This window comes from Pithys albifrons, chromosome 18 (assembly GCF_047495875.1).
Source record: "Pithys albifrons albifrons isolate INPA30051 chromosome 18, PitAlb_v1, whole genome shotgun sequence".
NCBI classification, from domain to species: domain Eukaryota; kingdom Metazoa; phylum Chordata; class Aves; order Passeriformes; family Thamnophilidae; genus Pithys; species Pithys albifrons.
Genome location: NC_092475.1, coordinates 4,006,642 through 4,019,412, shown reverse-complemented (window position 1 = coordinate 4,019,412; position 12,771 = coordinate 4,006,642). Strand labels below are relative to the sequence as shown.

The 12,771-nt window shown below is 49.4% G+C and overlaps 1 protein-coding gene across 1 annotated transcript; it reads right to left on the bottom strand.

Annotated features, from left to right (window-relative positions):
- Positions 1–367: 367 nt before the first annotated feature.
- On the bottom strand, positions 368–12,431 carry GATA5 (GATA binding protein 5). Its single transcript, XM_071572707.1, has 7 exons — positions 12,199–12,431; positions 11,003–11,608; positions 8,740–8,906; positions 3,234–3,359; positions 2,210–2,297; positions 1,516–1,640; positions 368–1,243 (listed from the first exon to the last, which is right to left on the bottom strand). The coding sequence occupies exons 2-7, from the start codon at positions 11,520–11,522 to the stop codon at positions 1,088–1,090; spliced, it is 1,182 nt and encodes a 393-aa protein (XP_071428808.1). The 5' UTR covers positions 11,523–11,608; positions 12,199–12,431; the 3' UTR covers positions 368–1,087.
- Between the last annotated feature and the right edge of the window lie 340 nt (positions 12,432–12,771).

Here is a 12,771-nt window from a genome sequence, read left to right as displayed (position 1 = left end):
ATCACCTCCAAGAAGCTGTAGAAACATGCTGTTGCCAGGTTTTTAAAATGCAGTATGTGTTTTGCATCACTGAAGATCTTTTTCTAGAGCTCAGCTCTGAGAAATTGTTTTCTACTTGGTTTTCATTAAAATAATTAAAAAGTAATCTGCTCTGCATGGCTGAAAGCTAGAAATCCTCCACTCAAAACATCCCCAAAACTGGATGCAAACAAATATACCTCCAAATACATCCTTTATTCTTTAATCCCTCAAACCTTTTCCTTCAGTTTTGGAGGACTAACTTCTGATTATCTAATGCTAAGGGTTGACAATATCAAAACCAGTGAGGAAATACAAAAGAGAAAACAGCATTTTGTTATTCTTTTATTATTGGGAGGTTTTGACCACTTTTGTCATGTCGTTTGCCTAAAATAATAATGAAAAACTCTTTGTTTGGAGCTGGAAAGGGAAGAGCAGCGTGTTTATTTCATGTATGACTCATCAGCTCAGTGTTGATACGCTAAATGCTTCAGAAGCTAACACTTTATAGAGATGATCGTTTTTAATATAAAACAGTAAATGTTTAAAACAACCATTGCTTTTTTTTCCTCTTTTCTTCCTGTTGTGGCCAATAAAACATAAGGCAGGCCACATAGTTTACATTTTAATAAAATTAAGTTATTCGGTGCCACGTTATTACAGTCTTTATTGGAAAGTGGAATAAATTGCACACAGAGGAGAAATAGGAGGGAGAAATCACTGTGAATAAACATAAATTCTGGGATGCATTTATTTGCTGGTTTCATCTCAAAGGAGGAAGGCTTTCCCCAGGAAAATGGAAGTAGCTCTGGGATTGCAGCCTTGGGGAGGTAGCCCTGGGTCACTCCAAGTAAGGATGAGCTTTTTGGAGAACTGGTGCCACAGCAGGATCATCTCAGCCCCATCCAGCATTTTCCACATATATCCTCCAGGAGAAACCTGTCCTGTGGCTGTGGGACACCCTGCAGTCCTGAGGCGCTGGGGCAGCCTGTCCTCCTGCCTGTCGGCTGTCTGCGGGGCCCGCCAAAAACATTGGTCCCGAGGCTTTGTGCTGGAAGTTGAAGGTTTCTTAGGCAAGTGCCAGGGCACACCAGGAGTCCTGCCGGAGTGGCACACTCAGCCCGGGCTGTGGGGCCATGGTGGTGGGGGAGAAGGTGTAGTCCTCGGGCTCAAATTTGAACTCGCTGTGGCCGCTGGCCAGCGCCTCGTCTGACTGGCTCTGTGCCTGCCCAGGGAGGGAAGCAGAAAGGCATTAGAAAGCCTGTTATTAGCCAACAGGTCCCAGTTCCCCACTGCAAGATGAAAGAGCTGATGGGGAGCCAACAGACTGGAGCTTTTCCTGATCCACTGCATGGTGGCTCATGTTTCTGCTTTCCTTAATCTGAGACAAAAATGACCTCATTTCTCAATCTCACCAAGGTCCCCCAGATCAGTGGCTGTGGAGGTGTGTGGATCATCCACCCCAGCAGGTGATGACTGCAGGTCCCTGTGCCTTACCTGGGACACTGACACGATGGTCTGTCCGGGATACTGCGAGGTTGTGCTGGGCTCTGACTTTAAAGTGACCGTGCTGTCTGAGTTGGTAATGGAGGAAGGGGAGTTAGTGGCTGAAGTTGTAGATCCTGAAAGGCAATTGGTAGAGGGTGGGAAAACAAAATAGGTGCAAATCTGCTCTTAAAGAAATCTATATTTCAATGGCAACAATCATATCTCATGGCATAACTCTACTGGTTTTTCTCTACCAAATCTCTGTCAGTGTATTTGGCTGCCAAGATGCTGATGGAAGGAGGAGGGAACCCTTTCACAATCTGGCAGTGCTAGTCCTGGTACAGGATGGATGGGCTTATGTTAAATGCATCACGATACCTTCCCCTCAAATCCTAAATATACTGTTCACACCCTTGTTTCTTCTCATTACTCAGTTTAGCCCAAATCTGCTTCAACATGAGTGCTGCTGGGCTGGAGCTGGGTATTCACAGAGGAATCCCACAAGAATATGACAGGACTGAGATTTCCCACCCAGCATCCTCCTTTCACACGAGGTCTATGTATAAATACAGGCCCTAGATGTAAAGCAATCATCAGGGAAAAAAATCCTAATATCATTTTCTAATTATCATATTTCTTGCAGAAGACATATTGAGGTGAACTGTGCTCCAAGCACTTTGGATGGATCATAACAGCACTGTACCTGTTGAGGCTTTGCTTTTGGTAATGTTTTTAGGCTTCCTTTTCCTTGTCTGGATGCTTTCCTTTTTCATGGCCAGAGGTCGTGGTACCTTGACATTCATAAAGTTTAGAATCATTAATACTGTATTTAACTCGGTTCCTTCCCACACACACGTTGCTCTCCCACTTAAGTGCTGTAGCTCATGCAAAGCACCTAAAGTCCTTGTCCTTCACTAAGTGCTATTTTTCTCCGCAACAGGCCTTGGCTGGAAGATGTATAAGGCTAACAGCTCAGGCTTTCCCACAAATTTTGTTTTTTCCTTTATTTCCTATTTTTCTTTTCCTGATTTATTAGTGACCTTTATGACAGGGCCCTAATAAATTCCACTGACACACCAAGAGTCTATATGGCACAGAGGGAACAGTCATGGGGTAAAGAGATTTCAACCCTTATGGCAGGAGTTGAAGAAGTCTGTACAGAAGGATGGAGTCTCCTCTTTGGCTGATGTACATGTTATCAACAGTTCCCATCCTCTGTGGATAAATGTCATCAGCCAACCTCTATGTGGGTTCTTTAGCATCCTTTACACATTCTCAATTAACACATACAGAAAAAAATATGCTCCTTATCTCAGTCTGGGTTTGGGGAGCTTCAGTCTCCAGCTACTGGAGCATGGTAAGCTTTCTTTTTCATAGAATCCCAGGATGGTTTGTGTTGACCAGTTAGTTCCAACTTCCATGCCATGGGCAGGGACACTTTCCACTAGGCCAGGCTGCTCCAAGCCACATCCAACCTGGCCTTGAACACTTCCAGGGATGGGACATCCACAGTTTCTTTGGACATCCTGGGTGTTTCAGTGCCCTCTCAGCCTTATCCTGGAGAACCCCAACAGACTGAGCTTTTAACTGTTCAAGGAGACAGGACTAGGTTACAACTCTTCTGGGTCTGGTCTAGAGGCTGATCCCTCCACACCTGATCTCCTAGTGCTGCTGGGCAATGATTCCCACTCCCAAAGGGTCCCTCCCGATGTGGACATGCTCCTCACCCCATGGAGCTTCATGTACAATCCACAGGCATTGCAGACAGGCTCCCCCTCGGCGTTCCTTCTCCAGAGGGTGGTGTTGGTTGTGTGGCAGTTAGTGCAACATAGGCCAGCACGTCTAGATGAAGACTTAAAAACAAACAAACAAATACATGAGTGCACACATGAGAATGATGAATTGGGAAGTTTCCTTTCATATAAAAATAAAATCTACAATTACACCATTTTCCTGGAAAATGTGAATCACATACAAGTAGCCAAATTAAGATCAAGGAAATTACATTCAAATGAGATCACTCCAATTTGCAAGTGTTTTTTTGTTATTGAGATCAATAAACATGGCGAATGTCCTTGCAACTCATTTCACAAACTTCCAACAAATCTGCTGGAAGTGATCAAGACTCAGAGCATGGAAAATTTCCCTCCAGGAGATCCACTCAGATGGAAAAAGAGATGGAAAATATCAGCTGGGCTTTAAATGCAGGAAGAAAACTCATTTTACCTGAACTCCTCTGGTTCTCTGCACTCAGAACTGCTACTAAAGTTAGCAGCATCCCAATTAATCTCTGGTTTAAGACAACTGGAATCAATTGCCTGAACTGAGCAGAACCAAACTGAACTGGTCCACAGTGAGACCAGGGAGGTTATTCTTCATGTATCACAGATAATCTGTGCTCTTACAGGCTGCAGAAACACCATGCAGACATTAATTAATGACATATTTCGTGAATGTAGTGATTGCTGGCTCTGAAATAGTAATAATTCCAAATGGAGAAGGTAAATGTTCTGGCAGAAGTAGCAAACTCATTTCTGACAACTTTCCTCTAAGCCACTGGAAAATTCACATCTCTCTTTATACAGACTTGTCAGCTCAATAGACATTTCATCTGAAAGTCTATTAACACCAGGTATTGAAACTATTCTAGTAGAAGACCTCATTAAGTATAAGATACCTGTGGCATAAGTAGTATCTCAGGCTCTCCCCATTCAAGTGTTTAAATATGTTCTTCAGCCTTGAGAAAATCACTTTGAATCCACTCAAAGGCAGACGACAGGTGATGCAAGCAATAAAGAACTCCCTGTTTGTTTATTTTTCCATTATTGCTCGATAACCTGACTGAGCAGTGTAACAAATGAGGTGGGAAGAGTATGAATGAAAATGAAATGTTTTTACAAGGTTAGCAGTCAAATAAAGATCAGCTTTGAGTTTCAAGACACACAAGTGACATGCCCAAGGGTTGATTCACTCATTGCTCCGCAAAGAGGTCTCAGCAGCTATTGGCAAATAATGGTATTGCTTTGGAAATTATTTATCTTTCAAGAAATAACCAAGCAAAAATAACAATACACTGAGTGTGAGATGACAAGCCTGGCACAGAGAATGAGACAGCAAACTTTGTCCCTAATTTGGGATATGGTTTCACAGCAAGATCCTGGAGCAGCTACAGCCTTTCAGCTGCCAGGGTAGTGCTGCTCATCCCTGCAACTGATGGGAGCAGAGGGAGGTGCTGAACTGGTGGATGGAAAGGTTCTGAGGTCCAACTCCTACTGTGGGTACAGAGGGGAATTTGGAGGCACTCAGCCCTGGGACAGCTGTTCCTAGTGCAATCTGTCATCACCTGTGGATGGGAGGTGGCCAATGCAAAGCCTTCTGGAAAGCCCCAAAATTTCTGGGCCACCGCTGGTCCCTGGAAAGGAGGGACACACTGTCCCTATTTCATGCAACACCTTGTCTGCAACTTGCAAGTGAGGTGGCAATAAGACCTGTGGCCCTGGTGGCCCAAGGGCAATGCCAGCCTGCTAGAGCTTGGCCCACCCTGCCAGCACTGTGTCACAACCTGCTCATGGGCTCCTGCTGGGGCAGTGACATGTGTCTTCTGCATCTCCTCTGCAGGCTGGCTCCTCCTCACACAGTCCGGGAGAGAAGAAACCATGTTTCACTATCAAATATTAAAATTTTCATATGAAAACCCTATGAGAACCTGTCCCTGCATCACAACCTGCCAGCTTTGCAAGAAAGAGACAGTCAAGGCTACTGTTGCTCACTGAAGGACGAGGGTACAATACATTATTGCTGGTTTCCCAGCAATTCTCTTGAAAGAAAATGCATTTCTGCCTGTCTCCACCCTGCAGCCTTTGTACCATTCTGACCTTGTCTAGGAAGTTGTTGACTTCAACATTGTGCTCAGTGTTTATTTATACAAATGCAGCATACACTCAAACAAAAACTCTTCACTGACTGGGCTTGACAGCCAAGTGCTGCTGATAAGCTCAAGGAAGGGTGAGTTGGTGCCTGTCGAATCAACTGTACGTAAGTGCTGCTTGGAAAGCCCAAAAAATTCAGAGCCAGCAGGACAGGTCCTTCCAAGGGAGACCAACCCATTATAGATTTTGGTTCACTTTTCAAAAGTGGAAAAGACTCCACAGGGCTTCACAGAAAAAAAGAAAAGCACTGAACCCTCAGATTTTATCAATGCTTCTCTGTTCCCCTTTCCAGGATTGAGGGGACCTGTTGATTACAGGAAAGAAATTGTGGTGAAGTGTGCTGAGATATCTGAGCTCAGCTTCTGAAAGTGGGCAGATCTAAAGCTCAAAGCCAAAGACAGCAGCATCCTTTCAGATTTGCCTTTGTTACTAAGGCTCTGGGCAAACCTGCACCTTGCAGGATGAGGGAGCAGCAGGTACTGAAGGGTGGGAGAAATCCAAGGCATGCACCATTAGCATCGTGTGACTTTGGGCTCCTATTAGATAGTCTCAGGGCCATTACCAGTCCCATTCCCACCTTCTCTAAAAGTGGCACAGAACCCACTGAAAATTCATCCCCAAGTTAGTCCTTCAGCTCAGGGTGGTGTAGGAGCTGCTGAGCATAGGACAGCTGCTGCATCTGCCCCACATGCTGTACTGTGGACGGCAGATCTGTGTGGGATGGAGCCATCCACCTTCACCAGATACTCCTGGTGGCAAAAGTGATCTGGCTTTTCAAATTGCATCTCGGGTATCTTTTTTTTGTGAAACATACTAAGAAACTTCAGCTAGAAGAGGTGCTTCCTAAAATAAAGTGCAGCCTCCATCCTCCTCGAAGATAAACCCTTTCTACCAAAAGCCACAGCGCTTTTAACCCAGACAGGGGCTGTAGCACAATGTCTGTCCCTGCTGCATAGAGGATGTTGCCCTTATCTCAAAAAAGAAACAAAAAATGAAGTGGAAACTACACTACTACTGCTTGGCCTCTCCCACGCACAAGCAGGCTGAGCACGGCCGAGCTGCAGGACGTCATTCCCGCAGTGATATCTGGGCCACGTCGTGTTCTCCAGGGCTCTCTGGGGGACTTTGCTTTGTGAAACAGAAGTCAGAATAACTTCCAACGCAGTGCCTACGTACAGAACAAAGGTCGTAATGTAAAGGACAAATGTAACCATTTTTCCTTCCCATGTCTGTGTTTCACTGCATTGTGAAAGCCAATTCCATCGTTCTTGTAGCCTTGGCGTGTCTCTGTGTTCACTGCTCTGCTCTCACCCAGCCCATGTGGGTGAAGGTGTGAGCAGGGAAGACATCCCTTCCCTGCCATGGAAATTGTTTTGGGGGGAATAAACATCCCAAGCCACAGGAGTGCAGGTGGCTCCCGTGGTGGTGGGTTTGCACAGTTCACCTGGTACCTTCTTGTCCATCATCAATAGATCCTTTTTCTTCCAGTGATGTTGAACTTGCTGCAACATGGCATTTCAAACCCTTGGGGAAAACCCAAGATTTTGAAATGTTCCACTCCAAAATCAGGATGGAAAGTCAAAACTGCATCCCCTTTTCTAACCCATAAAACAAATTCCCTCAAGTATTTCAACCCTAGAAAAAAGCTTCCACTTGATAAGAATCAGCTCTTTAATTTGAGCTTTAACATTAGTGTGTTAATTCCCAAAATAATAATAAAAAAAGGTTGGAAGTATTTTGATAATTCCCAACTACATTTGCTCATCCCTGGGAAATGGCCTTAATTCTGTAAACAAGCATTTTCCACCAGAAAATTTTGTTGAAATGTTTGCTGACAAATTTGTGCCAAAAAAGCACTGATGGATGCTATGGATGGGGCTTGGGCAGGGTGCAGGCAACACAGGGCTGTCTCCTTTCCCATGTGCCAAAATAAAATACTGAAAAATCACAAGATCTTGCCAATTTCCTCAGGAAAAAGCTGTTCAAAAAAACCCTGGAAATTTATCCAGCATCATATTTGGAAGTCATTCCAAAATATGGAGTTGGATTTAAATTGGTTTGCGCCTCTTTCTACGCATGAATTGCATTTGCTTTGAAGAATTCACCAGCGTAACTCTGAGATTTGCAGTGCAGCAGCCACCAGGGATGCAGATTTAATGTCATCACATTAAAGGAGACAGGAGGGTTTTGGAGAGACAGGCAAATCCTGTTGGATAATGCTAAATGTTTCACAGAAATGCCTTGATTTTGATGTGATGAGCAAAACAAGCAGATTTTCCCATGGAGCTATCACTCATTTTATTTCACAAACCCAGATTTGTGTTTCTGGGATAGGAGTGAGAATGAAACAACTTGCTCAGTCTAAACTTCTTTGTTTCTTAATGGTTTTCTTGCACAGAAACTTGTCGCTGTTGGGTTATTACTAATAATTTGTTTTGCAATACAAAAAAATAATGGCAGGAATACACCCTGAGTGAAAGCCCAAGGAGCTCCCAGCTGTTCCCCTGCACAGTTCCAACAAACATCCTGTTTTTAATGATGGCTTCTGATGACAGCCTCTAAAACCAAAACTGTTACCACCAAATTTAAACATTCCAAAGTGACACCACAAAAAAAAAAAAAAAAAAAAAAGGTGGTGCTTTTTCTCTCTCTCCGTGGGATCCAAATTGGAGGAAGGCAAATATTACATTGAGGAGGGAATGAATGCTTTAACCTGCAGGGAAAGTGGAAACTACCAAACTCCAAGTTTTCCCCTTAGGCAGGCAAGTGAAGGCAGCAGGGAAGTGGTCCTCATCCTGCTCCCAGAGCAAGCAGCCACAAACCTGCTGGGCCAGCTCAGGACCAGCCCTGCTTTCTGTTCAGCTACCCTGCCTAGACTGCATGTGTCTGCAGGAAGAACTAGGAAACAATAATAATAGTGATTATAGAATAAAAAGCAATATACCCACTCCAGAAATGGACTCAGGGGAAGCCCACAGGAGTCTCAAGCACATGTGGGGCTGATTGTCCCCACTGGGCTCTGGCACAGACCCTCCATGCAGCCCCAGAACCCCTTCAGTCCCTGAGACCCTGCAGTCGTGCTGGGCCCACAGTCCCTCTAACTTCACTCCATTCCCGCTGACCCCAGCCAGGTCCGCACCGCAACAAGGATCTCCTGCCAGTGCTGATGGCAATGGACTTGTGGGAGGACCATAACACAGGAACAGAGGCTCCAACCGAGCGGGCATCGTGAAGCCCCCCGGCTCCTGCCTCCCAGCCACCCCTGGGCGCAGCAGTGGATCCCAGGGGAGCTTCCCCCTCTTACCAGCCTCTTCTGCGGCTTGAGCGGCCGGTTGATGCCGTTCATTTTGTGGTAGAGCCCGCAGGCGTTGCACAGGTAGTGCCCGGTGCCGTCCTTCCTCCAGAGCGGTGTGGACATGGCTCCGCAGTTTACACATTCCCGACCGTCTCCGGGGAACTCCTCGAGATACTCTGGAAGAGACAGCCATGGCATAAGGGTCAGGAGCCATCCCCATCGCACAGGGCTGTCCAGGGGGACTCTGCGGGAGAGACCCTCTAATTCTCTGTGCTCCAATACTGGGGCAATCCCGGTCCAGAGAGAGTTTCCCTCCATGCTATCAAGTGTGAACCAAACCCCTTTATTCGCTCCATAATTTAATCTTTTAATATTTTGCTCAGAAATGTTCCCCCATCCCTTCCCCAAAGAACCCCAAAGGGCTGAGGGCGGCTGGGGTATCCCTGGGATGGGAAGGGGCAGAGACGCTACCAAGCGGGAGCATGCGATGTTATCCCAGGATGCAAAAATAAATGGGAGAGAGGGGAAAACGGGACGATTTTCCTGATCTCTATCAAGAAAGTCATGAAACCGCTGGCTGCGGGGACGTCCCGGCCATGGAAGGCTCGGGACTGCCCGTGGAGAGGTGCCGGGCTGGCAGCCGCAGGGCGCCCGGGGCTCCCCGGGAATGCATCATCGGCTGCCCGCGAGCCCAACTCCTGCAAGAGAGGCTCTTCCTCACTTTTTGCCTCCCTGCAGAAAAAAAGCCCCAAAATACTCCCGGGAAGCAGCCGCGGAGCCGCTCCGAGCACCGTCCGCGGTCCGACCCTGCCCCGCGGCAAACGGGCGGCCCGGAGCGAAACTGAGAGACCTCTCAAAAGAGTGTCGGTCTCTTTCCTCCTACTGCTTCTTTTCCCGCTCCCTCTCTCTCTCTTTTTTTTTTTTTAATTTTAAATAACTTCCTCTGCCTCAACTGTTATTTTCTTCCAAAGAAAAATACGCTCTTTTTTTTTCAATTTATCTTTGATCGTATTAATAATGATTCAATGGGAAGAAAAAGAACAAAACTTAAAAGGGGCAAAAGGAAAATAAAAATGAAACGTAAAAAGAAAAGTTAAAAAAAAACCCCACTGAGATAGTTCCATAAATAAATAATAAAAAAGAAAAGCTTAGGCTACTTAAGAGTAGTTTACACTATTCAAGAGCAAAAATAAACGACAGAGAGGACGGCGGCCGCTATCCCGGATCCTAAAGCACTGAATTCAAACAGCAGAAGAGATTTCTGGGGCATCACCTCCGGCAGGACAATCCCTTCTAGCACAACGCAACGGATTTTCCCAAAGAGAAAATCCTGGAAATAAACCGCTGCCCAGCAACTCCGGCGTGGGAGGAAAAGCCGAGCCAGGGAGACAGTTCGGTGGGGAGGGGGTTGCTTCCCTGCTTTAACTTTGTTCTTGGGGTGAAGATAAGATAATTCGGTTCACCGCAGTGAAGATGATAACGCGACTTGAGATCTTGAAGCGGCTTCTAAAGGACTTTGCAAACCACAACCGGAGGAGGCTGGTGAAGTGCCCCCGGGGATATAAACCCTGAGCACGAAGAGTCCTGTTAAATCAAGCCCAAAACTTTATTTGCTCAGAGCTTGGTTTAAAGGGACTCTCGGTGTGGATGCAAAGGAATTGAAGTGGGGTTTATTGTTCAACGCCTGAGCGCGTTTCGGAGCCTCCCCAAAGGCCGCAGAGCGATGCAGCTGTGGACCTGTTTGGGCGAAGGTGAATGAGGAGACCGAGAGTCTGTTCAAATATAAACTAATTTACCACAATAAATTACTTAAAAGGGAAGGAGCTATAAATCTGCCCCGCTAATTTAAACACAAGGGTAACTATTGAAGCACAGGCACAAAGTCGATATTGTGGGAAGGAGATACCGCGGGGTGGTGGTGGGGTAAGGGAGAAGGGGTTGAACGGACTCTGCTCCTCTGTCCTCCGGGGGAATTGCTCTGCTCTGAAACGTGGTCTTTGCCCTTGTCACACACGCAGCCCCACCACACACATCCCATCTCTACCCGGGGTGAGCCGCACACACCCCATTCCCGGACCATCTCTCCATCCCTGCATAAAATCATCTCCTCTCCTGTCAGGGGTGCCAGCGGGGCAGCTCAACCCGCGGCCGGGCCACCGACACACCGAGGGGATGAGGATGGGGATGGAGATGGGGATGACTCCCACCCGGCGCCGACAGTCGGGCAACGACTCGGCGCCCCGCACATCGGTGAGAGGCTGCGGCGACCTACCGAAGGTGGACCTGCGGCCGGGTAAGGCCGCCTGCCTCGTCTGCAGGCTGTGCAGGACGCTGCTCTCAAAGTGTCCGGCCGTCCAGGAAGGCGGTATCTCGGGGGTCACGTAGGCGGGGTAGGGGCTGGAGTAGGACCCGTTAACGGAGCGCACCAAAGCGTTGCCGTACTGCTCCCGGCCCCCGCCGCCCAGCAGCAGGGGCCCCTGGTAGGCGCCGTCGCGGCCCGTGGGGCTGCTGCCCGGCGGGCTGTGCGAGTACGAGAAGCCCGACGGCGGGTGGGGACTGCCGGCGTTGAAAGCGGCGGCCTCGCCGCTGCTCTGCCCCCAGCCCGCGGGGTTGCCGAGGTGGCTCTGGTGCGGCTCGCAGCCTTGCAGGTAGGGCAACGTCTGGAGGACGGAGGGCACCCGGGTGGTGGGCACGTAGACGGGCGAGCCGGCCGACGAGTGGAGGAAGTTGCTGGAGTCGTGGGAATAAGCCGACTGGCCATGGTTTGGGGCGAGGGCGAGACCCTGATACATGTTCCGTCCTCGGCGGCGGTGACGGTGGCTGCTCAGGGCCCGTCCGGCTGCGGCCCGGCGGTGCCGAGGGGCTCACTCAGAGGAACCTGAAATGAGAACCGAGAACAGCTTGCTGAGACCCCCCACACACCGGGATCCCGATGGACTTTTCTGAACCAAAACCGCCTCTTCCCTGCCTCAGGCAAAGGCTGAAATTTTAAACTTTTTCCCTTTAAACTTCCCTCTGAGCCAAGGCGAGAAATAACTTTCTGCGAACTGGCAGCGACCCCGCGCACCTTTCCCGGCCCTGCCGCCCGCCTGGGCACCTCTAAGGAGCCGGAAAAAAACTCTTAACAATTAATTTTTTTTCCCCAAAAAAAGTATTTCCCTTCCCGTCTTTTTCTTCTGAGCCCGGGGCCTGAAGCGAGACTCGGGGCCTTGCTGGCGGGGAGGAGACCGACTACGGTACGGCCCCTCGGGCGCCCTGGCCGGGCGGGAGCGCAGTCCCGAAGGACCTGGGCAGTAGTCCAGGATCGGGAGCATCTTCGGCGTCCCTTAGACAACCAACGCTGCTGCTTTCTAGTTAAAAAGCGCAATAACCCTCGGGCAGGCCTCTCCGTGCGGGCGGAGGACTCGAGCCGCCAAACCCCGCAACAGCATCCCGCCCTCGGCCCGCTTCTCCCGCACAGGTACTCACATGGCAGCGGGCCAGGAGCGGAGCTGGGCATGCCCGGGGGGGCATGGAGCTGTGCTCAGACCATCCAGGCAAATCCCAAGGAAATAACAATAATAATTTAAAAAAAAATTGAAGTTCGTGGAGGAGGGAGGTGAAAAAAAACCCAAACCAGCAGGTCCCCCTGGCAGAGCGGGGCTGCCTTCCCCCCCGGTATTCCCCCTCTCGCCGTCCCGTGTCCCGTGGGTGCGTCCCTGGCTGCGCCCGGCGGGGAAGTGGCGGTGGGGGCGGCGGCGGCGGCTCTTTACGGCGGCCCCGGTGCGGGCCGGCCCACGTGACGGCCGGCGGGGCAAGCCCCGGTCCCGGCCGGGATTGGGCGCCTCCCGGCAGTGGGGGGGTGGGGGGAACGGGATGAGTCCCGCCGGCTCCTCTCCCGGCGGGGGGGGGACGCCCCTGCCGGCTCCCTCCTGGCGCGGGGCTGGGGGTGCCAGGCGGAGCGGGGCAGGATGCGGCCCCCGGGTGCTCCCCGCACGGCTCCAAGCCCAGCTGGCCGCCCCCTCAGCCGTCCCCGGGGAGAGGCGGAGGGGGTGGCTCCCT